At 41.4% G+C, this 25,455-nt stretch overlaps 1 protein-coding gene across 5 annotated transcripts in view; it reads left to right on the top strand.

The window, feature by feature from the left end:
- Window positions 1–2,782: 2,782 nt before the first annotated feature.
- The window catches only part of GK5 (glycerol kinase 5), a 79,867-nt gene continuing 57,194 nt past the window's right edge, over window positions 2,783–25,455 (top strand). For 2 of the 5 annotated variants that reach the window (XM_060638838.3, XM_060638839.3), the window contains exons 1-3: window positions 2,799–3,088; window positions 10,346–10,439; window positions 13,041–13,116. In XM_060638838.3, coding sequence (XP_060494821.1) covers window positions 2,927–3,088; window positions 10,346–10,439; window positions 13,041–13,116 — 332 coding nt within the window. In that variant the 5' untranslated portion in view covers window positions 2,799–2,926. Of the gene's footprint in view, window positions 3,089–10,345; window positions 10,440–13,040; window positions 13,117–25,455 lie in introns of all 5 variants that reach the window. The other 3 variants (XM_060638841.3, XM_060638840.3, XM_060638842.3) reach the window with 3 other exon arrangements.

Consider the following 25,455-nt stretch of genomic DNA (forward strand, 5'->3'; position numbering starts at 1 on the left):
ACAGCATGGAACTCTGAAAAGTTAGCTAAGTTTCTTGTCAGGACCTTGGCAGGGGCCCCTTCAAGTAGGGGGCATGAAGCGTCAGCTTCATGCACTTCATGGTACATTTACCTCTGTCTCGTAGTGGTGTTCAGGCTAGGACTCCAGACACAGGAGTGAATACAGATCGGGAAACTGAGGCAGGAGTCCAATCCAAATCAGACTGGGTGCATAAAATAAAGGTTAAGAAAAAGGAGCTGACTTGTTATTTATGTGGGTATCCAGGGCTCAGTTCCAAATACAGGACTTAGGGCAGCCGGCACAACTCCACACCTTCCTTACACATTAGAAAGTCTGCATTGGCGGCCATATGATAACATGCCCAGATTCATGCAGGACTATGAAGGGCTCACTTCTCTGTCTTGTGGCCAAGTCACACGGATGAGTCGGACAGGGACTTGAACATACTAATTTATTTGTTTATTCATTCAGTCATCGAGCAGTTACTTTGTGTGTCTTGGAGGAAAAAAGAAGACTAAGCCCCCATCTCTGTCCTCAAGATGTCTAGAAAGCAGTGGTTGACATCTACACATGAGGTAGCCAGTGTCCCAAAGAAAATCACCGGTGGACCCCAAGAGCCTCTGAGTAGTGAGCAGGACTGTCCCGGTTTTAGCATTTCAAATCCTATGTTTTAAGAAGTTCCCCAGGCCAGGGCACACTGGGACAGTTGGTCAGCCTAGCAGGTGACTGTGACTAGTTTCCTTGGAGGCAGGAAGGCATTGAGGTTTCTGGGTTCAGCCTTGAAGCACCATTCACTTCCCTTTAGGGTGTGGTGGTCCTTGTGTACTTTCTGATCTAGTCTTGAGGAAGTGAATCCAAGTTCTTGGGAGTGTACGAGACGATACAATGAGTGGTAATCCTGGTCTCTGGTGTAAGAGGAGAACGTGTAAGGAGTGACAGTGGTGGGAAAGAGCCAGGGAGAGCAGGGCCACTTCTGAGGCCAAGCCCAGAATGTGAGGACCCAGATAAAGACCAGGGCCGCCAGGTGGTGGAGCTCAGAGTAGCAGTGGCCTCTGATTCAAGAACAGTGGACTGGCCCACTATCAAAGGGACCTTCAGAGTTTGTGAACCTTGTGCCCTATAGCCCACAGGCTCCTTGCCCTGAGAGCAGAGCAGGGTAAGAGATGCCAGCAGAGAACAATGAACATGGAAGAAACACAGGGTCCCTTTGCTACTCAGCCCTCTCCTAGGCAATTGTCCAGGTTTGGGAAATCAGCTCTGGATTTTTAACCTGAGAACTTCATGTTTAGTTTATCCCATACCCAACACCTGAAATTACATGCCAAATTTTGTGTATATAAGCATATTCTCAGAAGATAGCATCCATCAGGGTCTCAAAGGTGTTCAAGAGTGGAAACAGATTAAGAAACACTAGACTAAGTGGTTGCTGAAGTCCTCGTTTTCACATTCTCTGATCCTTTGATAATAGGATAACTGATTTGAATTTATAAAAGGCGAAAGATTTATGCAATCTGAAGAGGAACCAGAATATATAATTCTGTAGTCTGTAGAATTCAGACTCAAGATTGTAACATCAACTCTTACCTAAATCTCTAGCCTTTCAGCCTGCCCTACAGATTTCTGGAACTTTGCACCCATAAAAACATGTAAGGCAATTTCTTAAAATCTCAATCTCCTTCTTTTCCTCTCTCTCTAATCTTCTGGGTCTGTTTCTCTGGGAAACTCTGATCAATACACAACCCATTAGTCATTCATTTCAAGTTACAATACTAAGGATTAACACATATATGACTCGCCGAAATTCTTAATTTCATCACTGGTGAAAGCAATCCTGAGGCCATTTGGAATGAGTACTACTGTAAAGAAACAAGGTACAGAGACAAAAGAATATACTCTCATAGGTGTATGTTGTAAGCTTCAAGTAATATGGCCAAAGAGCCCAGTTTGGTAAAAATGGCTGAAAGCAAGTTGGTTAATGTGACAGTTTGGTCAAAAGGACAATTCGGTTCAAAATGAATATCCTTTACTTTTTAATTGTACCGTTAAACATTTCCAAAAATCATGTATCCATATTACTTTCATAATTTTACAAAAAGAAGATAATGAATATTTTCAGGCACTGGTTTTTTGGTGCTGGTGGTAGCGGAGAGGCTGCTGAAGCAGGCATTAACACCTTCCTGCTCCCTACAGATCAGGACTGCACCTTTGGAGCTGGACCACCTTCTGCGAAGGCTGGTGAAAGGAAGCTACAGGGAGCTGGACCACCTTCTGCGAAGGCTGGTGAAAGGAAGCTACAGGAATCTCAAAATTTCCCTAGGCCTTTCTGCGACTTTCTGTCCTGTCTGAAAGACTGCTGGAGTGGGGGGCGGGGGGGGGGGGTAAAAGTGGCCACCCTACGCTTTGTCCCTTCTTCCTTACCAGAGGGCTGGAGAAGGTCTTACTCCTCGTGTGTTATTTCATTTACAAGTATTTATCGATGTGTATTACACGCACAAACTTTACCAGGTTTTCTTGGGAGAGTGGTCTGCGGGAGGAGCTAGGCTCTGCTCATCAATATATACTTCAGAATGAATTTTTAACTTCTTTTCAGGTCACTTTATTTTTAAAAACTGTCATAAATTGTAACTTTGATGAAAAGAAACGCGACGACCACCTCCCAAAACTCGCTCACCTCCGCGCAACCCTCAGGGCCTTCAGCGCCCAGCACCCGCGCCGAAAGGATCTCTGCGCGGCAGTGATGTCACGGCGTCGGGGCGGGGCCGCGGCAGGGGCGGGGCTGCGGTAGGGGCGGGACGCTTCCCGGATCTCGCGGAGGGGCGGGCCGGGGGCGGTGGCCCGGCTGGGCGCGCTCGGCCCCTGAGGTGCGGGCCTTTATAAACGCGCCCGCTCGGTAGGCGGTTGTTGCGGAGAGGTTTGCGGGGTCGGGATGGTCGGGGTGCGTGCGGTTTCAGAGCAGAGGCGCCCGGAGCAGAGCGCGCCAGGCCTGCCTCGCGCAGGCTTCGTGCTGGGGCTGGACGTGGGCAGCTCGGTCATCCGCTGCCACGTCTATGACCACGCGGCGCTGATCCGCGGCTCCAGCGCGCAGAAGGTGACGGGGGAGCGGGCGTCGGGGCCACGGGTTACGGTCGCGCAGAGCATGCGGGATCGAGTAGCGGGAGGCGAGCGGGTGGGGCCGCCTCATCAAGCTGCATGCAGCCACCGGCAGCACCGGCGGGCCCTTGGCCCTGAGCCGCGGACCGGGAGCGGGCAGATACCCGAATTTCCTCCCCGGACAGGGCTAACACTTGTGCGCCCTTCCTGTTCTGGCTGAGGGCTGGAGGGGCCGGGTTTGTGACCAGGTCGTTCGCTTGCTTCTATCACCTGCGGATTCGCCTTTCCAGCCTTTCCTGCGTGGGACTGCGGAGACTCGTAGGGCAGGGCCGGGCAGGGCACTCCGCGCGTATCCAACCAAAAGGTGCTTTGTGACTTGCTAGGTTTTTCCCAGTTCCTTAGGAGACCTCCAGTCCCGTCTTTATTTACATTTACATTTTTCAGATCTTAACAGAATTTATTGTCCATTCTTCATTTGTCTTCATTAACTGCTGTCAGAGTGCTGGTTGCTCACCTGAGGGACTGATTTTCATGGATATGGGAGGTATTGGATAAGTTTTGAAGGCTGCTGTCATTACTTTTATCTTTTCCATCTTTGGATTTTGCTTTGTTTTGTTTTGTTTGTTTTAATATTTGAGAGAGAGAGAGAGAGATTGCACACACTAGGGAGGGACAGAGAGAGAGGAAGACACAGAATCCAGAGCAGGCGCCAGGCTCTGAGCCGTGAGCACCGAGCCCCACGCGGGGCTCGAACTCAGGAGCAGTGAGATCATGACCTGAGCCGAAGTCGGTCGCTTAACCAACTGAGCCACCCAGGGGCCCTATCTTTTCCATCTTTGAACATTGTTAAAAATAGCTTTTTCTGATTTGAGAAACCTCCCAACTCCTTGTTGTTATTAGTAAAGCGACCAACAGATTGATGTTCTTCTGTTCTTATTTTAATGAAGTGTTAATTTCTACAAGTGCACCAAAAATAATGTTGATTGGATATGGTGTTTTTACCCTTCTTTCCAATATCAACATCTTGTTTGATTGCCGCGTTAGGAGCCATTAGTTACCTAAACCATTCCCATCAGCCCTTGGACTCTTGTTTTTGCTCAGTTCCCTCTCTTCTTCCCAACCCCTTAGCAGTGTTTTTCAACCATAGCACTTGCCAGGAGTATGTCTAGCCAAGTTACTGCTTTGAGAAAACGGGGGAATTTCATTCTGGTTTCAGGACCAGGACAGAGAGCTGGGAGCCCAGCCACTTGCTGGGCCCTTCTCTGGCTACCTGTGCAGAAACCTACACACACAACCCTCCTCCAACCTGAAAGAACACTGTCCTTCAGTGACTGCATGCGTCTTATCTTTTTATGAGTCTTTATCACAACACAATGATACTTTTCACACAGTCTCCCTCATAATTCTAGACACACAGTACTTTTGTTTTAGGCAGTCGTGGGGTTTTTGTTGTTGTTTGTATGTGTGTTTGTTTAAGGAATTGAAGTATTTGGAACCAAAGGGAGACACAGATTGTCAGAAAATACAAAGTTTTGGTTGCTATTTTATTAGGGGCAAATGATTAACTTTTGAGAAATGAGGTAGGAATCTCAAAGTTGAATCAACATTGCTCTGAATAGCAGGAGCAAAGAATGTTTTGCTCACACTCTCTACTGTGATGTGTCTGGAAAGACATGTGAATTAATGAACATACAAAAAGTCCCTGCCCTAACGGATGAAGCACTTAGATTGAGGAGTTTTTAGCAATGCCTCTCCAACTGTAGTAGGAGTTTATAGCACTGCTTCTCAAAGTGTAGTCCCTGGGCATCTGGGGTAGAGATAAAGAAACTAAGATTTAGAAACTTGTGTAGCAGTTTGGTAGAGTAATTTTATGTCTGTTGACCTTAATACTGAAACACTTGGGATTTTCTTTTGTATGTAATTTTTTCCGAGAAAATTGTTTTATTTTAATTTTTTAATTTATTTTTAAGAGAAAGAATGCAAGGGAGGGGGGCGTGGGCAAAGAGAAGGGGATGCAGGATCCAAAGCGGGCTCTGTGCTGACAGCAGAGCCCAATGCCAGGCTCAAACTCATAAACCGTGAGATCATGACCTGAGCTGAAGTCAGACACTTAACCGATTGAGCCACCCAGGAGCCCCTAGAAAATTGTTTTAATTGCGTCTTTTTGGTTTTTTTTAATGTTTATTTATTTTTGAGAGAGACGTTGCAAGCAGGGGAGGGGCAGAGGGAGAGGGAGACACAGAATCGGAAGCAGGCTCCAGGCTCTGAGCTGCCAGCACAGAGTCCGATGCGGGGCTTGAACTCAGAGTGTGAGATCATGACTTGAGGTGAAGTTGGAGGCTCAACTGACTGAGCCACGCAGGTGCCCCTAGAAAATTTTTTAATTGTGTCTTATTGTTGGTCCAGGGGCACCTGGGTGGCTCAGTCGGTTAGGCATCCCACTTTGGCTCAGGTCATGATCTTACCCTTCGTGCATTCAAGCCCCATCTCACACTCTGTGCTTACAGTGATGAGCCTAGAGCCTGATTGGGATTGTGTGTCTCCCTCTCTCTTTGCCCCTCCCCCTCTCGTGCTCTGTCTCTCAGAAATAAAAAAAATTAAAAAAAATTGTTGGTCCATGGTTCACCTGGATGGCTCAGTCACTTGAGTGTCAGACTCTTGATTTTGGGTCAGGTCATGATCTTGCAGTTTATGGGATTGGCCAGGGTCAGGCTCCAGGCTGTCAGCTTGGGATTCTCCCTTTCCCTCTCTCTTTGTCCCTCCCCCATGCATGCTTTCCCTCTCTCTCTCAAAATAAATAGTAAACATTAAAAAAAATTGTTGGTCCATAACAAATTAGAAAAGAACAATCAGCAATTGGTCGGTCACTTACTTCAGATAGCTGGAGTTCTTTGAGAGGAAGGATCTTTTTGGCCTACATTGCTACTTAGCACCTGGTTTATTACCTCATGGGTACAGAATAAATCACTGTATTGCATTTAATTAAAGTATTAAGAATTCAGTTTGCTTCATGAGACTTTGGTTTGGACACAGAACTTTTGTATATTTTCTCAGATGAAAATCACCTCTGCTAATATGATGGTAAGACTGCATAGTAGAAACCCAAAACCTCTTAGTATAGGATTCGATTGATGCTGCTGCATAAATAGCTTCAAAGAGAAAGAGAGAAAGAAAAAGTGAAGAGATCACCCTTTAGAGACAAGAACAAAATAGGCTGTGTTAGTTTTTTACATAAAATTGAAATCCCAAACATGAACCCTTATGTTAGGAGGCTAATACCAGGCCTCTCAGAAGACCAGTTTTATTTCTTGTGGCATTCATTTTTTAGCAGCAGAGATACGTTTTTAGGCTTTTAAAATAATTTGTACTTTTTATTTATCTTTATTTATGTATTTATTTATTTTAGAGAAAAGTACAAGCTGGGGAGAGGCAGGCATAGGGGGAGGCAGTGGGGAGAGAGAAAGAGAGAATCTTAAGCAGGCTCCCCACTGAGCACAGAGCCTGATTCAGCGCTCTATCTCACGACCCTGGGATCATGACCTGAGCTGAAATCAAGAGTTGGACACTCAACTGACTGAGCCACCCAAGCGCCCCTAATTTGTATTTTAAAAGCAAATCTTTCTATAGATTCTTGAATATTGGTGTTACAAACTAAATCCACGTGTCAATATTTGATGTTTCTAATTTTAAAAATGGAGAAAGTTTATCATGTTCCCCATTGGAACATCATGCTATTGTGAGAAACCATGGAAAACAATAACATCTTGGTGGCAAGAACAGGATAGAAAGGCCACTTCAAAGAAAACAGTATGGCCTCTACTACTGTGTACCCTTCTGGACAGTCTTGAAAACTTCTGGTTGCTGTCTTTTTGTTTTGTTTGTAATCCACAAAACAGATCTTGTTAGCTTTGGTTATATTTTTGTCTAATCGGTGTGGTCTTCCTTCAGTACAAGAGATTTCTCTGTTGTGACATGTTTGGGGATAGTGAGATGTCTGGGCTGGTGGAGTGGGGGGAGTGACTGTGGAGTGCCACCATCAAGTCTGAAGGTTTGTAGACTTGAGGCAGTGATGTCCACTTTGAGTTTTTTTGGATGAGGAAGTGTTTGTTGCAGCTGAGCCATTTGTCTATGGTCATGAAAGCCTTGCCTAGAAAAAAGCAAATATTAGAAAGGGAGTAGATTTTGTTAAATATGTCTCAGAACTCAGTGGATTCTTTTTTCATATCAGACCTTGTCACCCTCATGCTCCCCACATAGTCACTGTCTCCTCAGCATTCCTTTTTTTTTCTTTATTTTGGCCTTTTCTTACATGTTCGATCTTTGGTTGGCTATTTGTTCATATTTTCAGTACCATTCAGTAGTCTTACCCCACTCAGCTATATCTGGTATTTGCAGGGAAAGAACTCTTCTGGATCAGCCCCTCTGGAGAGTAAACCTTTTACCATCTGCTTGGTTAGGTAGGGGCAGTGATGGGGCTGGAGGAGGGGATTGGGGATCCTTATAAAGACTTTGAACCGATCTTGTGTGTTCAGCCTCATTTGGCATCCCAACCTTTGGAGGTACCTCTAATTTACCATGGAATCTCTGCCGGGGTTGAATAAAGATGCGGTGCAATCTGAGTAGGGAGTGAAGTATCATCTTTCTGCTCTCTTTAGCCATGTGCCACCCACACACTCACTGTTACCATTAACAACATTTGATAAAACCTAGGTCTGAGCCTGTTTGCTCTCTTCTCATTGTCCTTCTGCATTAACCTTTTGTCTTTTAATTGTAGAGAGAGAGGGCATGCAGGCAGGGGAGAGAGACAGAGATAGAGAGAGAGAGAGAAAATGAGAGAGTGTGAGAGAGAGAGAGAGAGAGAAAGAGACAAAATCTTAAGCAGGCTGCATGCTCAGCACGGACCCTCACTCAGGGATTGATCCCACAACCCAGGGATCATGACCTGAGTCGAAATGAAGAGTTGGACGCTCAACCAACTGAGCCACCCAGGCACCCCTTGAATATATAGATTTTAAATCTTTCACTGAACTTAGGAAATTTTCAGCACTGTTACTTCCCTGGAGTAATTTTTTTTTTTTTTTTCACTGAACTCTTTCTTTTCTTCTCTGGGGAGTCTGATGACATAAATACTATACCTTTTGCTCTTGTCTCATAGATCCCTGAGGCTTTATTTGATTTTTTCCCCAATATTTTTCCTTTCTTATATTTATGTCAGATAATTTCTATTGATCTATCTTGGTTTACTGCCATTCTTCTATTATCTTTATTTTACTATTGAGGCCATCCAGGATTTTTGTTTGTTTGTTTTTTGTTTTTTAGAGAGAGCATGAGTGGCTGAGGGGCAGAGGGACAGAGAGAGAGAGAGAATCTTAAGCAGGCTTCATGCTCAGTGCCGAGCCCAATGCGGTGCTCAATCCCAAGACCCTGGGATCATGACCTGAGCTGAAATCAAGAATTGGATGCTCAACTGAGTGAGCCACCCAGGCGCCCCTATTTTAATTATTATATTTTTCTTTTTTAAAATTGATTTTACTAGCTTTATTGAGGTATGATTGACAAGTAGAAGTTGTATATATATGTAAGGTGTACAACATGATGTTTTGGTATACATATACATTGTGAAATGATTACCACAATTAAGCTAATTAACATACCCAGTAACTCACATAATCACTATTTGTGCATGTGTGTGTGTGTGTGTGTTGAGAACACTTCACAACAGTTCTCTTAGCAATTTCAAGTGCACAATACATTATTACTAACCATAGTTACCATGCTGTATGTTAGGGCTCTAGAACTTATTCATCTTATATCTGAAAGTTTGTACCCTTTGACCAGCATCTTTCCTTTTCCCCCATTTTCCTAATTATTGTATTTTTCAGTTCTAATATTTTTTTTGTCTTAACATTTCTTGGCTGAGACTTTTTATCTTGGCATTTGTTTCAAAATAATTTGCCCTTCTTTCTTGGAACATTTTTATAATCGCTGCTTTGAAGTCTTGATCTGATGTGAGGGTAGATTTTTCTGGTTCTTCACATACCTTATAATTTTCAGATTGTATCAAGGAATTTTGAATATTGTGTTATAAGAGTCTGGGTCTTGTGTAAATCTTATGATGAATGTTGATATTTTTCTTTTACCAGGCAATGAATGCAGTTCGGTTCAGGCTACCCTTCTGTGGACTTTGGTTTCACTGTTGGTTATTTCCAAAATCTTGGTGGTACTATTTGCATCTGTCCTGTGCATTTGCCACCCAGTAGTCAGTCTGGCACCTGGGTAGTGGTCTCTCCCTTAGTTCTATTCTTAACATCTTTGCTATGCTGTTTAGGATTACATTCACACATGTGCAGCTTTGAGGTGAGCCTCGAGATTCATTCACAACTTTCTGGAGCAGCTTTCCCAAGCCCCTCCCTCTCTGAGATTTTCCTGGTACTTTTTGGTTCCCTGAGCCTCCCCTTGTGGCTACTCTTGCCAGAACGCTAGAGCTTTCATTACCCTACTCTGCTGGCACTTCTATGCCCACAGCTGGGGCTACGCATCAGGAAGCACAGAGAGAGAAAAAAAGCCATGAGGGTCTTGGGCCACAGCTCCTCTGATTGGAGAGGAAGTTTTACCTCCTTCAGTATTTTAGGTGCTTGTGATTACTGATGCAACCACTACTACAAGATAGCTTAGGTACAAACGTATGTGGGCAAAGTGGGGGAAAAAAGAAATATGGAGGACTTCTCCCATTCTCTCTGTTAGCCAAAACATGAGAGCTTCTCTTGGAGTTTCCACTGCGCCCTGGTACTCACTTCTGGTTTTGTGGACTGCCTTGAGTCCAGGCCAGGGAAGATCAGGAAATAAAACGGGAAACTTACCACCAGTTCAGTTGTGGAGTCCACAAATAGCTGCTCCATGCATTCAGTGGGAGAGACGGGGTGGAGTGTGCTTCCTTCATCATAGTCTGAACCAGAACCTGGTACTTGATTTGTTGATTTTTATATTTAAAAAGATATTTCTCTTGTTATAAAAATGGAACATCTCCATTCTGGAAAACTTGGAAAATAAAGATAAATTTGGAAAGTAAGGACAAAGAAAACTAAAATTTTCTATAAGTCATGAACAAAAGAAAACTTTTTATTTGCATTTTAACAATAAAAATGAATTAGATAATAAAATCATGTTGTTAATCATTTTAACCAGTAATTTTAAGACCCAGATATTATTGACGTGCTCTAATGTTGTTTTTATTAAATTTCCTTTTTCTAAATAGGTACAAAGTCTTTATCCTCAAACTGGCTGGGTTGAAATTGATCCTGATGTTCTCTGGCTTCAGTTTCTTGCTGTAATAAAAGAGTCTGTTAAAGGTAATTAGATTTAGAAAAATAAAAATAATAAAGTATATTTTGTGTTAGTAAGAGTTTTCCTCAGTCTTTAGAATTTTGTGGGTTGCCTAAGCTATAATTATACAAATAGTATTTTACTGGGGTCACAATTTCCCAGTATTTTTCAGCTGACATTTGTGGTTTACCATTAACCACTTTGTCAAGGAAAGGTAATGGCAACTCTCTCCTCTGGCTTAAGTCTTTTTTCAACTGTAGTATAAAGGTTCACCTTCCTTCTTCATTCCTAGTTGTAGTTAGTGCTCATTTGATTTCGTGTTGTGTACAAAATACCAGAGGTTATTTATTAACAAAGTTATAACACACAGTTCCTGCTGTTAGAAATTTACACTTGAGATACGTTTATTGTTAGACAAGGGTTTTTTTTGTTTTTTAATTTTTTTTAAATGTTTACTTATTTTTGAGACAGAGAAAGACAGAGCATGAGCCGGAGAGGGGCAGAGAGAGAGAGGGAGACACAGAATCCAAAGCAGGCTCCAGGCTCTGAGCTGTCAGCACAGAGCCCAATGCCGGGCTTGAACTCACAAACTGTGAGATCATGACCTGAGCTGAAGTCAGACACTTAACCATCTGAGCCACCCAGCTGCCCCTGTTTTTGTTTTTCTGTGTGGCCTCTTGATGCAAAGTGCTGTCCTGGCCATAGCGACAGTCTGAAATCTTAGCTCTTTAAGAACATTTTCAATGCAACTTTCTTTAAGAACATGGCAAAAGATGACTTATAAATGTGAATTCCAAAAGATCTTTTACTTCACTTTTGTGATTCAATTGCTTCTCCTTCTTACCTTTTTTGGTTTGAAATATGTCAAACTTATTTTAAAAAGTTCCAGTAGTACATGGAATACCTGTATACCTTTTTCCCAGATTCAAACATGTTTAGTAGTGTTTACCATCCTTTGCAAACTCTTTTATTTGACCCATTTGAACATTGGCTGTGACATAATAACCTGTTCTCCCTAAATACTTGAACATTATCTCCAAAGAAAGGGGAATTCTCGGGATGCCTGGGTGGCTCAGTCGGTTGAGCATCTGATTTCAGCTCAGGTCATGATCTCATAGCTCATGAGTTCCAGCCCCGCGTCAGGCTCTGTGCAGACAGCTCAGAGCCTGGAGCCTGCTTTGGATTCTGTGTCTCCCTCTCTCTCTGCCCCTCCACTGCTTGTGTTCTGTCTCTCTCTCTCTTTCTCAAAACAATAAACAAATGTTAAAAAATATTTTTTAAAAAAGAAAGGGGAATTCTCTTATATAACTACAGTGCACTTATGTTAGAGGAAATTTAACATTAATACAGTAATATTTTCTAATGCTTCATCTTCAATAGTCCTCTCTTATCTCAGTCATTAATAGCTTTTTTCCCATCCAGAATCCGGCCAAAGATGAGGCATTGCATGTAGCAGTCAGTCTATCTAGTCTCTTTTAATCTAGAGCGTGTTCTTTATGACACTGACAATTTTCAAAAGTACAGACCAGTTTATTAGACAGTCCTACATTATGGGCTTGTCCTGATTTATTCCTCATGATTAGCTTCAGGTTAAATATTTTTGAGAGAAGTACTGTATGTGAGGTGATATGTCTTCCTCGGTACTCAAATTGAAGTTGTCCCTATTTTTCCTAGTGGAATAAATTGCTCTTTTAAAAACAATATCATGAAAAATACTCAAGTAGCTGTATTTTAAGAAATATGAACCAAAAAAACCCATGTTTTATTTGCATTTAGCATTTGTTTGTATGGAAAATAAGATCTGAGCTTCAGTAATTATAATACTTTCCCTGGGGATTTTCCTTTACTGTCATCAACCAGCTTCTATTATGGTGTGTTGATCTTGAAAATAAGTTGTTTTACCGGCAAATAGGGGTTGATTCAGGAATAACAGAATTGCAATTTGGGACAAGCAAGCTATGGCAAAAACCATAGGCTAGTCCAACAAACAAAAAAGAGGAATGTTATTTTGTTAAAAAGGAGAAAGAAGTTGGGAAGGTTTGTTTTGAACTGTGGTCCATTGGGAGACAAGCAAGAGTTTAGGGTGATGATGGTTTCTCATTGGCTTGGGTAGTAGATTTGTTATGGAAGATGCAGTGTACGTCTTTTCCTATCAGGACCTGTGATTGTCAATTCTTTTCTGCTGAGGATTCTTTTCGTGGGGTCTAAAACTGATAGGTCTTCCTGTAATTGACCCAGTGGTATGGCTGTGACTGCATTTTAGAGAGGTTTCCCTGTATTAATTTTCATAGGTTGATCATTGCTTGAATTAAGATCCATTCTTTTAGTATTACAAGAAGAAAATACAATCCAAGTAACCTTGAGTATTGTTTGTTTTTTTCCTAACATTTAAAGCAAAAGCCCATTTTGCTATTATTCAAATATGACCTTTTTCCCTTTAAGTAAAAAATTACTACAAAATCATCTTAGTAATGCTTTCTTTATTAGCTCCAGTTATGTTACTAAATGCTAAACCCAGATGTTTTTCTTAAAGATTATATTGAATGATCTATTTCCCATACTATAATATTATAAAGAAAACTTCACTGGCTTTTACCCCCATGTGTTTTACCTATCTTTATTTTTAGCTGCAGGAATAGAGATGAATCAAATTGTTGGTCTTGGCATTTCAACACAGAGAGCAACTTTTATTACATGGAACAAGTAAGTACGTTGTTTGATAAACATTCTGTTGCTGGGTTCATACCATAGTGAGCGTGCTGCTGTAAGACCTTTTTGAGGAGTTTTAAATTTATGAATTAAGAGTTTTGCTTGGTTAAGAGGGATGAAAGTGGGCCTGCTTTCTGGCGTTTTAAAGTACACTCCCTGCATGTTGTTTGGGCTTGACTTCTATTAAATAATAACAATAAAAATATTATTACTGTCATTACAATTCTCCATTCCTTTCTTTTGAGGTGAGTTAGTTTTTCAAATAAGCATGGATTGAAATCTTAAAAATTAGCTTATATCTAAAAAGATTCAGGAGATTCTAACAAATTTCATAAACACAATTCTATAATTATGGTTTATATTTTCAGTCTGTTCCAAATTTGATATTTAAGTACCTACAACATATGAGGTATGTATAAACGTAATTATAATATCATAATGGCTACCATATAGTGAATACCTATGATATTTCAGGTTCTATTATCCTAACAAACATACTTATTAATTTGGTATTATGTAATATGTCTTTTTACAGAGAAAGAAACTGAGGCTTAGCGAAATAAGTAAGTGGTTCAAGGCCACTCAGTTAATAAATAGAGCCAAGATTCCAAATTATCTTTTTTGACCCCAAAACATATGCCCTTCCCACTACCTCTATATTACCTTCAACATGAGTTTCTTTAAAAACATTAACAACGGACACCTGGGTGGCTCAGTCGGTTGAGTGTCCGACTCTTGATTTCAGCTCGGGTTATGATCCCAGGGTTGTGGGATCGAGCCCCATGTCTCAACTCCGTGCTGAGCATGGGACCTGTTTGGAGTTGTCTCTCTCTCTCTCTCTCTCTCTCTCTCTCTCTCTCCCTCCCTCCCTTTGCCCCCTCTCCCACTCTCTCTCTCTGTCTCTCAAATAAAGAAAATTATAAAAAAAATAAAAATGATACCAGCAAAACTCTATAAAATGTTTCTTTGTTATAAAGCCCTAGACACCAAAGGGCATCTTGAGGGGCAGTGAGGAAGAAAAGTGGTAGATATAGGGGTAAGAATAAGTATAAGAAACATAATCAGGGTGAATTCACAAGGACTTGGCCTCTAATTCAGTACTGGGCAAGAGGAAGAAGTTTAAATTTACCAGTGATGTTTGGGAAGATAATGATTGAAATTATAGACAACATAAAAGGAGGAACCAGTTAGGTGGTGATGATGGTGGGTTGAAGGGAATGATAGATGATACTATCATCTTTAGATGATAAAGTGTTTGGTTTGGGACATGGGGATATGGAGATCCCCTAAAGGTGGTTAGAACATTTGTCTGGTTTATACTGAGGCATGGCTCATTTCCTCCAGATAGGTGCTCTTTCTTTGAGGGTATAATGCTTCTCAGATGGATGCCTGCGTCTACAGTCCCTCTGTGCCTTCCCCCAGCTCCCCACCCAGTGCATTGGGCACAGCGAGTCTTAAATAGGTAATACATGTGTCAGATAAAAGAGTAAAGGATTTAAAGTCATCTGTGTAGGTCAGGGTTTCTAAACAGTGGCACCGTTGACATTTTGGGCCAGATGATTCTTTGTTGTTGGGGCTATCCTGGGCATCGTAGGGTGTTTAGCAGCATCCCTGGCCTCTGCTTTCCAGGTACCAATAGCACCCTCCCCCCTGGTTTTGGCAGCCAAAAACATCACCATCCATTGGCCAGTGTCCCCTGGGCGGTAGAATCACTCCCAGTTGAGAACTGTTGACATAGATAAAGTCCAGAAGAGTAGGTGTGTTCTCTGGTAGAGATTATATGGATAAAAGAAAAGAAGACTGAGGATTTAGACAGTGAGTATCCACCCTGCCCCCCAACTAATTGGGAGTCAGAAAGCAAAAAGCTAGCATGACAGGACAAACACATATCTGGGAAGTGGGTGGTATGGAAGTTGAGGCAGGAGAGTGTTCCTAGGGAAACAACTGATTGGAAGTGTCATGTTTTGTTGGATTTGGAGATTAGATCATTGGCCACATTGATTGTTTTCATCAGAACCTAGATTCCAGGTCATTCATGACAGGAAGGTCAAAATACTAGGATGCAAAGTTTTTGTGTGGCAGTAGGACCATACCTCACTTTTAGGAGAAATAGAAGGGTCAGATTCCAAGACCATCCAAGACCGTTCACTTCCCTTATTGGTGTTGTTGTCATTTTGGCAGGATAGGCTTTCTTCCTCAGACAATTAATTTTGAGTTTTCTTCTTGGCTGTCCTTTTTTGAGATGTTCGTATTCTTTCATCATGAGTTTTGGAAACTTTGCTTGTAGGAAATACTAGATATTCAACACACACACACACACACACACACACACACACATGCACACACACACAAAGCTTTGTGCTTCTTTTACCTTAAAATAATAGAGTCTTAAAATAGTGCTCCCTGGGCACCGTGTGCCATGTAGCACATAATGCTGGCAGATCTACAAGCTCCCCAACAAAGAGCTGAGATACAGCACAGGAGTGAGTGGGCACAGCTCTGAGCTCATTTTCTAGAGAGAGATTGACAGGACCCTGGCACAATCTACTGTGCATTCCAGACCTGGCCAGCACCTCCTCCCAACTCACTCTTTCTTTCCCCTATGGTCACCGTCCATTTCTATCATCACGGCCATAGAAACATTGTTTTCCTGTTGTTGCTGTCAGTAAGCCTAAAACATTTAACTTTCTTTTTTTTTGTTTCCTCCTTTTCCCTCCTTGAGATGCTTGGTGTTTATTAACTTTTTACAGGCCTTGACTTTTCTTCATATTCTTCAGATTAAAGTATTTTTCAATGTATTTAGTCAGTGGTGTGTTTAGCCTGTATCTGACAATAGCTATAGTACATCTCCTCTATTTTGGTTGTTTTAAATTTGTTTGTTCTACAAAATCGGATCTGTTTTGTTCCTTCAATCCCTGTGTCTCTCAGGGAGGCTTCTGCCAGCTAACCTCAGATCAGGGTGTGTGCCAATTAGTAACACAAACTATGAGTCATGCAGGCAAACTGAGATTCACTCAGTAACTGTTTGAGGACTTACAGGGAGTAAGGCAGTGTGCTGGCTACAGAGCTGAATATGAAAATGAATAAGAAGACCAGCCCTCAAGAAATTGACAGTCTCATAATACAAGTATGTAAATGACTGTGTTCCCACAGCACCAAATATATCTTTTATTGTAGTACTTGATACTTGTGTTAATGGTTCTTTCCAATTACTTATGACAGAAATACATTAGGAACCATGGAATGGTACACTGTGTTAGAGAGGTTTAAGGCAACTCATTTACATATTGCTTGTCGTGTTTTTCCTCCATTTGTTTTTTTATTGTTGACATAGGTAAAACAAACCCACATCACTGCTAAGTGAATATTGGAATATGTGTTACTTCTTAAGATCAGTATTCTAGATTGTCTTCTACCATGCTATGAATTAATGATGCCTCGTTCTTCTTGTGGTCTTATCCCTTTGTTCTTCAGCTGTGCTAACATTTAACACACCATGCTTCATCCTGAGAACCTTCGAATGTGTAACACATTTTGTCAGCAATGTTCACTCTCCTCGTTTGTTCCTCCTCATCCTTCAGAGCTCAGTTCTGTTGTCATTTCTCAAAGAAGCCTTTCTTGACCTTTACACTAGGCAAGGTCTCTTGTTAAGGATACTCATGGCCTTCTGTATTTCTCCTCCATAGGACTTCGTCCTGTAGTAAGTAAGTGAGTAATTGAGTATTTGGTTTCCCTAGTAGAAAATATATTCATGTTTGTTTGCTTGTTTGCTTGTTTATTTTGACAGAGAGAGAGAGAGAGAGAGAGAAATGGGAGTGGAGGAGGGGCAGAGAGAGAGGGAGACAGAATCAAAAGCAGGCTCCGGTCTGTCAATGTAAAGCCTGACTCAGGGCTCGAGCTCATGAAACATGAGATTATAACCTGAGCCGAAGTCAGATGCTTAACTGACTGAGCCACCCAGGCACCCCGTGAATAGATGCTTTCTAAGTAAAAAGAGCAAATCAAGGGCATAAACAGGAGGCACAAGAGTATGGAGTGTCTGAAGAATCAAAGGTACTTTGGAATTCAGAGGGTGAAATAGGGAAGGCACCATACCCAAGGGTTCTGACTTCTTCCTGACTCTGATCTTCTCTCTGACTACCCTCTTCCTAGTCTGTGCTCCAGTCACACTAGCCTGCTCTCTGTTTCTTGAACATTCCCACTGGTTCCTACTTTTATTAGGAGCAGCTTTGCACTTGTTGCTCCCTCTATCTGGAACGCTCTTACCTGAGATCTTACCTCTTTCTCATCATTCCGACCTCACCACGGAGATCATTCTCCCAGGAGACCTTTCCTGACCATTTTGTTTGCCCATCAATTTACCATTTTATTTTCTTGATATCACTTATCATTATCCAAAATTCTTATTTACTTATTTGAATATTTATTTATTACATATCTCCCATAGGTGTAAGAAGTTCCATGAGTGTTGGGATTTAAAAAAAATTTTTTTTTAATGTTTATTTATCTTAGAGAGAGACAGAGCACAAGCAGGGGAGGGGAGAGAGAGAGGGAGACACAGAATCCAAAGCAGGCTCCAGGCTCCGAGCTGTCAGCACAGAGCCTGACGCGGGGCTTGAACTTATGAGCTGTGAGATCATGACCTGAGCCGAAGTCGGACGCTCAACTGACAGAGCCACCCGGGCGCCCCCAGTGTTGGGATTTTTGTCTTCCCTATTCTCACTAGGTCCTTCACACTTAGAACAGTACCTTCACATAGTAGGCCTTCAAATGTTTGAGTGATTGAGTTGTACCTGGAGAGGAAGGCAAGGTCCCAGACCAGGAAAGGCCATTTGTTGTGGTAAAGAGTTTATCTCTTATAAGTAGTGGGAAATTATCAAAAGCTGTTAAGCAGAAGGGTAATATGACCAAATTTACATTTTAGAAAGAATATTCTTTAAAATTTTTTTCATGTTTATTTATTTATTTTTGAGAGAGACAGAGCACGAGCAGGGGAGGGGCAAACAAAGAGAGAGAGAGAGCATCCCAAGCAAGCTCCTCACTGTCAGCACAGAGCCCGATGTGAGGCTCAAACCCATAAACCATGAGGTCATGACCTGAGCTGAAACCAAGTCAGATGCTTAACCGACTGAGCCACCCAGGTGCCCCTGGAAAGAATATTCTTGAATCAGGGTAGACCGTGGATTTGAGAGGAATGAGAGGAAGACGGGGAAGTGTCTTTGAAGACAATTGCTTATTCAAGTCTCTGCTCTTATACCTAAAAACACTCCCCACCCCCAGTTACTCTATTCTTTTACCATGCATTCTTTCATGGCATCATCCTTATATGAAATGATAGTTTTAATTACTCATTTGTTTCTCCCCTCCATTAAAATATAAACTCCAGGGATATAACAGAATCCCTGTGGACTTAGGATGATCTCCCCACTTCCCCCTAGTTTTTGGCTGAAGCAGCTAAAGGATACCATTAACCCAAGTGTGGCACACTAGAGAAAGAGGGGCAGCAGGTTTGGGGTGGATGTGTTGCATTTGAGGTGGCATGGAGCAATTCTAGGAGATAAGTAGAAGGTAGCTATTTGTGAGGGGATGGAAATTATGTGAGAAGCTGGCCCTAGAGTTGTAGATGGGTGAGTAGTCCTGTGCTGACAGCATTCATGAGTGTGGGTCAGATTTCTTTACAGACAACAGTTAGTTAAAAAGAGAAGGGGACCAAGCATATAACCCTCAGCAGATACCAGCATTTAACTGGCAGTCAAAGGAAGAAATATTTACAGAGGAAACCAGAGAACATATACTTAGAGAGGTAGGAGGAGAAACAGCACAGTGATATCATGGAAGCTTAGGAAAGTGACAGTTATTTTTTTTAATTTAAATGTTTATTTTTGAGAGAGAGCGAGTGCTACAGCAGGGGAGGGGCAGAGAGAGGGGGAGACAGGATCTGAAGTGGGTTCTGTGCTGACAGCAGAGAGCCCAAAGTGGGGTTCAGATTTGAACCATGAGATCATGACCTGAGCCAAAGTTGGACGCTTAAGCGACTGAGCCACCCTGGCACTCCAGGAAAGTGAGTTTTAGGTAGGATGAAGTGATGGTCTGGAATCAGTATTGCAGAATGGTCAAGTCAAATAGAAATGAGCCTGTAAATCTGGAAATAAGGAAGACAGTGGTTACCACAGTGAATATACTTTTCATGAATGATGAGAAATCTGAATTGTACTTGTATCACATTTGGTTGAGGTAATGAGAGGTTATGAGGAAACATTGAAGGCTTTGTTAGGTTGTATTCCGTACATACGGATCGGTACCAGTTCACAAGGTTCTGGCATTTAAAGCAGACACAGGAGGGTCACCTGGGTTGCTTAGTTGGTTAAACCTCTGACTCCGGATTTCAGCTCAGGTCATGATCTCACGGTTTTCTGGGTTCGAGCCCTGCATCTGACTCTGAGCTGGCAGTGCAGAGCCTGCTTGGGATTCTCTCTTTCCCCCTCCCCCACTTGTGTGCGCTCTCTCTCTCTCGCTCTCTCTCTCTCTCTCTCTCTCTCTCAAAATAAATAAACTAAAAAAGAACTTAAAAAATTTTTAAAAACAAAGAAAGCAGACACAGAAGAAAGCTGGAATGATCCCAGGTTAGGTATTGGGAAGATAGATGGTTAATTTGAAAGGTAAGGGGTAAAAAGAACCTCATGAAGAATAATGGAGTAGGAACCTGTGAGGATTGGTCAAAGCAACCATTGAGCTGGAAAGAGAGGTTGTAGTAAACTGCTTCAAAACTCTAGAACCTAATTAGGCCTTCTAACAACTAGAGGAGTGCTGGATGAAAGTAGCGGCAACTACTCTCAGGTAAGAGGGTGTGTGCAAACTGACCACTGTCTTTTACTCCTCAGTGCTTCTGTGGGTATGGGAAAAGCAGCTCCCATTACTGGAGTGAGTGGCTGCTACTAGGACAAGCAGTAGGGACACTGTCCTACGAAAATTTGGATGTTTATGCTTTGGTTTATGCTTTGGTGGTGCCCCACGGGACTGGCACAGCTGCTTACCTAGGTTCCAGCCCTCTCAGCTGCAGTGGCTTTCTTAACCAGTGTCTGTTGGGAGATTTAATGGTTTTTTTCTGGAGCCAGACATTTAAGAAAATCTTTGTCAGCTCACTGACACAGAGAGAACAGAAGTCACAGAAACTTCAGTGACTACACACAACAAGGAATACACACTTTGCAATAATAGTTTGGAAAAGTCACACACTGACAACTCCAACCCTCAAGGAAGAAAAATCAGCAATCCCTGAGGAGGGGGTAAACCAGATTTCTAGAGTTATCACATTTATTTTCAAAGGAATACGTTTTACGCATCTCACTGACTGAAGGAATTAGTCACACCCTAAGGAATGTTTGATGAATTAATCTGTTAAAGACTAAAATTAAACATTAAGATATAAAATTACACATAATAAATAGTATAATTTAAAACTGTACAATTCAGGACTCATGACATTTCCTTATAACCACTTTCAACTCCATAATGACTCTGTCTTTCCTGTAAATAGCACCTCTCAGTACTCAGTCTTACAAGTTATTAAAGCAAGGCTCATTTTTATATATTAAACTAACAAAATAACAGTCTGGGTGAGATTATGGCAGAAGTGTTTCACTCATACATTGCTCTCATATTTTTTAATATATTTATTTTCATATAAAATTAATGTCTCCAAATAGTTATCAAGTACAACCAATGCTCCAGACGCTCCCTGAAGCACCATCTGGTACAGGCACCCTAGCTGAGAAGGCATTGGAAGTGGTATTATAATCAATATGCAGTATTGACTATAACATCAACTGTTGCAGGTTTGGCCACATATGAGGAGTTGGAAAGTCTTCTTACCCTTGGACTCAGTAATCTCACACTTAGGAATGAGGGAGATTTGGGGGAAATAACCCAACAGAAGCAACAACAGCTCATCAAAATTTGACCTCGGGAAATAGGGTCACTGCGAATGTAATTAGTTAAATTAGGATGAGACCATAATGCAGTAGGGTGGATTTCTAGTTCAGTGTGACTAGTGTCCTCATACAAAGACAGCCACATGAAGACAGACATATGGAGAATTTCATGTGAAGGAGAAGGGTTGGAGTGATGCAGCAATGAGCCAAGAAATGCCAGAGATTGCTACAGACTGCCAGCACAAGGCAAGGAAGGACTCCATTATAGATTTTAGAGGGAGTGTGGCCCTGGCAGCATTATGATTCTGGACGTCTAGCCTCCAAACTGAGACAATAAATTGCTTTTGTCTTAAGCTGTTATGGCAGCCTAAGGAATCAAATACAATGGTCAACTGATTTTTGACGACACCAACCAGGCAATGTGGAAAAACGTGTCTTCAACAAAGTTGAGAAAACTGGATTTTCATTTGCAAAAGTATGAATGTGGACCCTTGCCACATACTATATAAAAATTAACTCACAAAATGGATCAAAGACTCAATTTAAAGGATAAAACTTTGTAGTTTTAAAGAAAACATAGAGGAAGATTTTCATGACCATGAATCTAGCATCGACTTCTTAAATGGCACCAAAAGCACAGTTAATAAAACAAAAAAAATAGATAAATTGGACTTCATCAATATCAAAAACTTTTATGCATGAGAGAACACTATTAAAATATTTTCATATTTTTGACAACTAATTTTTCTTTAATTTTCTTAACTGTTGGAAGTCTCTGAAGTATAAAAATTGCCCCAAATTTAATAATAAATAATAAAAAATAAAGCCATGTTGAAATTATTTTGACATAATGTACAATTTGCATTTTAAAAATATGTCTTTGGGGCACCTGGGTTAAGCATCTGACTTTTTTTTTAACTTTATTTTTTATTTTTTAAAATTTAATTCAAATTAGTTAGTATATAGTGAAGCAATGATTTCAGTACATTCCTTAATGCCCCTTACCCATTTAGCCCATCCCCCCTCCCACAACCCCTCCAGCAACCCTCAGTTTGTTCTCCATATTTATCAGTCTTTTGTTTTGCCCCCCTCCTTTATATTATTTTTGTTTCCCTTCCCTTATGTTCATCTGTTTTGTCTCTTAAAGTCCTCATATGAGTGAAGTCATATGATTTTTGTCTCTCTCTGACTAATTTCACTTAGCATAATACCCTCCAGTTCCATCCACGTAGTTGTAAATGGCAAGATTTCATTCTTTTTGATTGCCGAGTAATACTCCATTGTGTGTGTGTGTGTGTGTGTGTGTGTGTGTGTGTGTGTGTGTATACACACACACCACATTTTCTTTATCCATTCATCCACCGACGGACATTTGGGCTCTTTCCATACTTTGGCTATTGTTGATAGTGCTGCTATAAACATGGGGGTGCATGTGTCCCTTTGAAACAGCACACCTGTATCCCTTGGATAAATGCCTAGTAGTGCAATTGCTGGGTCGTAGGGTGGTCCTATTCTTAGTTTTCTGAGGAACCTCCATACTGTTTCCCAGAGTGGCTGTACCAGCTTGCATTCCCACCAACAATGCAAAAGAGATCCTCTTTCTCTGCATCCTCACCAACATCTGTTGTTGCCTGAGTTGTTAATGTTAGCCATTCTGACAGGTGTGAGGTGGTATCTCATTGTGGTTTTGATATGTATTTCCCTGATGATGAGTGATGTTGAACATTTTTTCATGTGTCAGTTGGCCATCTGGATATTTTCTTTGGAGAAGTGTCTATTCATGTCTTTTGCCCCTTTCTTCACTGGATTATTTGTGTTTTGGGTGTTGAGTTTGATAAATTCTTTATAAATTTTGGATACTAACCCTTTATCTGATATGTCACTTGTAAATATCTTCTCCCATTCTGTCAGTTGCCTTTTAGTTTTTCTGATTGTTTCCTTTGCTGTGCAGAAGCTTTTTATTTTGATGAGGTCCCAGTAGTTCATTTTTGGTTTTGTTTCCCTTGCCTCTGGAGACGTGTTGAGTAAGAAGTTGCTGTGGCCAAGATCAAAGAGGTTTTTGCCTGCTTTCTCCTCGAGGATTTTGATGGCTTCCTGTCTTACATTGAGGTCTTTCATCCACTTTGAGTTTATTTTTGTGTATGGTGTAAGAAAGTGGTCCAGGATCATTCTTCGGCATGTCACTGTCCAGTTTTCCTGGCACCACTTGCTGAAGAGACTGTCTTTATTCCATTGGATATTCTTTCCTGCTTTGTCAAAGATCAGTTGGCCATACATTTGTGGGTCCATTTCTGGGTTCTCTATTCTATTCCATTGATCTGAGTGTCTGTTCTTGTGCCAGTACCATACTGTCTTGATGATTACAGCTTTGTAGTATAACTTGAAGTCTGGGATTGTGAAGCATCTGACTCTTTTTTTTTTTCAATATATGAAAATTATTGTCAAATTGGTTTCCATACAACACCCAGTGCTCATCCCAAAAGGTGCCCTCCTCAATACCCATCACCCACCCTCCCCTCCCTCCCACCCCCCATCAACCCTCAGTTTGTTCTCAGTTTTTAACAGTCTCTTATGCTTTGGGTCTCTCCCACTCTAACCTCTTTTTTTTTTTTTCCTTCCGCTCCTCCATGGGTTTCTGTTAAGTTTCTCAGGATCCACATAAGAGTGAAACCATATGGTATCTGTCTTTCTCTGTATGGCTTATTTCACTTAGCATCACACTCTCCAGTTCCATCCACGTTGCTACAAAGGGCCATATTTCGTTCTTTCTCATTGCCACGTAGTACTCCATTGTGTATATAAACCACAATTTCTTTATCCATTCATCAGTGGATGGACATTTAGGCTCTTTCCATAATTTGGCTATTGTTGAGAGTGCTGCTATAAACATTGGGGTACAAGTGCCCCTGTGCATCAGTACTCCTGTATCCCTTGGGTAAATTCCTAGCAGTGCTATTGCTGGGTCATAGGGTAGGTCTATTTTTAATTTTTTGAGGAACCTCCACACTGCTTTCCAGAGTGGCTGCACCAATTTGCATTCCCACCAACAGTGCAAGAGGGTTCCCGTTTCTCCACGCATCTGACTCCTGATCTCAGCTCAGGTCTTGATCTCAGGGTTGCGAGGCTGAGATAAAAAAATACATATGTATGTCTAGGAAAATTTAGTCATTGATATCTTAAATGTGCAGTTAGATTTCTGGAAACTGACTACGGCCTATAATGTGGAAGGTGTGCATCTTGGTGTGCATCTTGGTGTGTTTGCTTTGTAATTTCATCTAAGATAGAGGACTACAGTAGGAAAATCATGTCTCTGATTTGTGCTAATGATAATGGTGGCTGTTTGGATCACTGGAGGAAAAAGAAGTAATGTGTTCATGAATGTAGGTGAATGCTATGATTCTCATTAGTAGAAGTGAAAAATGAGGGGCGCCTGGGTGGCTCAGTCGGTTGGGCGGCCGACTTCGGCTCAGGTTATGATCTCGCGGTCCGAGAGTTCGAGCCCCGCGTCGGGCTCTGTGCTGACAGCTCAGAGCCTGGAGCCTGTTTCAGATTCTGTGTCTCCCTCTCTCTGACCCTCCCCCGTTCATTCTCTGTCTCAAAAATAAACGTTAAAAGAAAAAAAAAAAAAAAGTGAAAAATGAAAGGGAAGGACACTATTAAGAGAGTGAAAAGAAAACTCACAAAATGGTAGAAAATATTTTTTTGCAAATCATGTAGTTGATAAAGAATTAATATTTAGAATATATAAAGAACTATTACAACTCAACACCAAAAAAAACCCCAAATAAAGCAATTCATAAATGGACAAAGGACTTGAATAATATACCGATAGTCAATAAGCACATGAAAAGATGTACAATATCATTAGTCCTTGGGGAAACACGTATCAACTACAATGAGATACCACTTCACACCCATCAGGATGGCTATAATTAAAAAAATGGAAAACAACAAGTGTTGGTGAGGGTGTGGAAAAACTGGAACTCTTGTATACTGGTGGCAGGGATGTAAATGGTGCAGCACTGTGGGAAAAAGTTTGGCAGTTCTTCAAAAACTAGACTTACCAGATGACCCAGCAATTCTGTTCGTAGGTATATGCCCAAAGGAATTGAAACAGGGACTCAAACAGGTACTTGCATAGCAGTGTTTATAGCAGCATTATTCACAAAGGCAAGGGGGTAGAAACAACCCAAATGTTGGGAAATAAGGGTGATGGTAATATATAACATTGTGAAATGTACTTGATGCCACTGAACCGCACATTTAAACATGCTTAAAGTGGCAAATTTATGTTATATATATCTTACCACAATTTTTTTTTTTAATTTTTTTTTCAACGTTTTTAATTTATTTTTGGGACAGAGAGAGACAGAGCATGAACGGGGGAGGGGCAGAGAGAGAG

This window comes from Panthera onca, chromosome C2, assembly GCF_046562875.1.
Source record: "Panthera onca isolate mPanOnc1 chromosome C2, mPanOnc1 haplotype 2, whole genome shotgun sequence".
In the NCBI taxonomy this organism is placed as follows: domain Eukaryota; kingdom Metazoa; phylum Chordata; class Mammalia; order Carnivora; family Felidae; genus Panthera; species Panthera onca.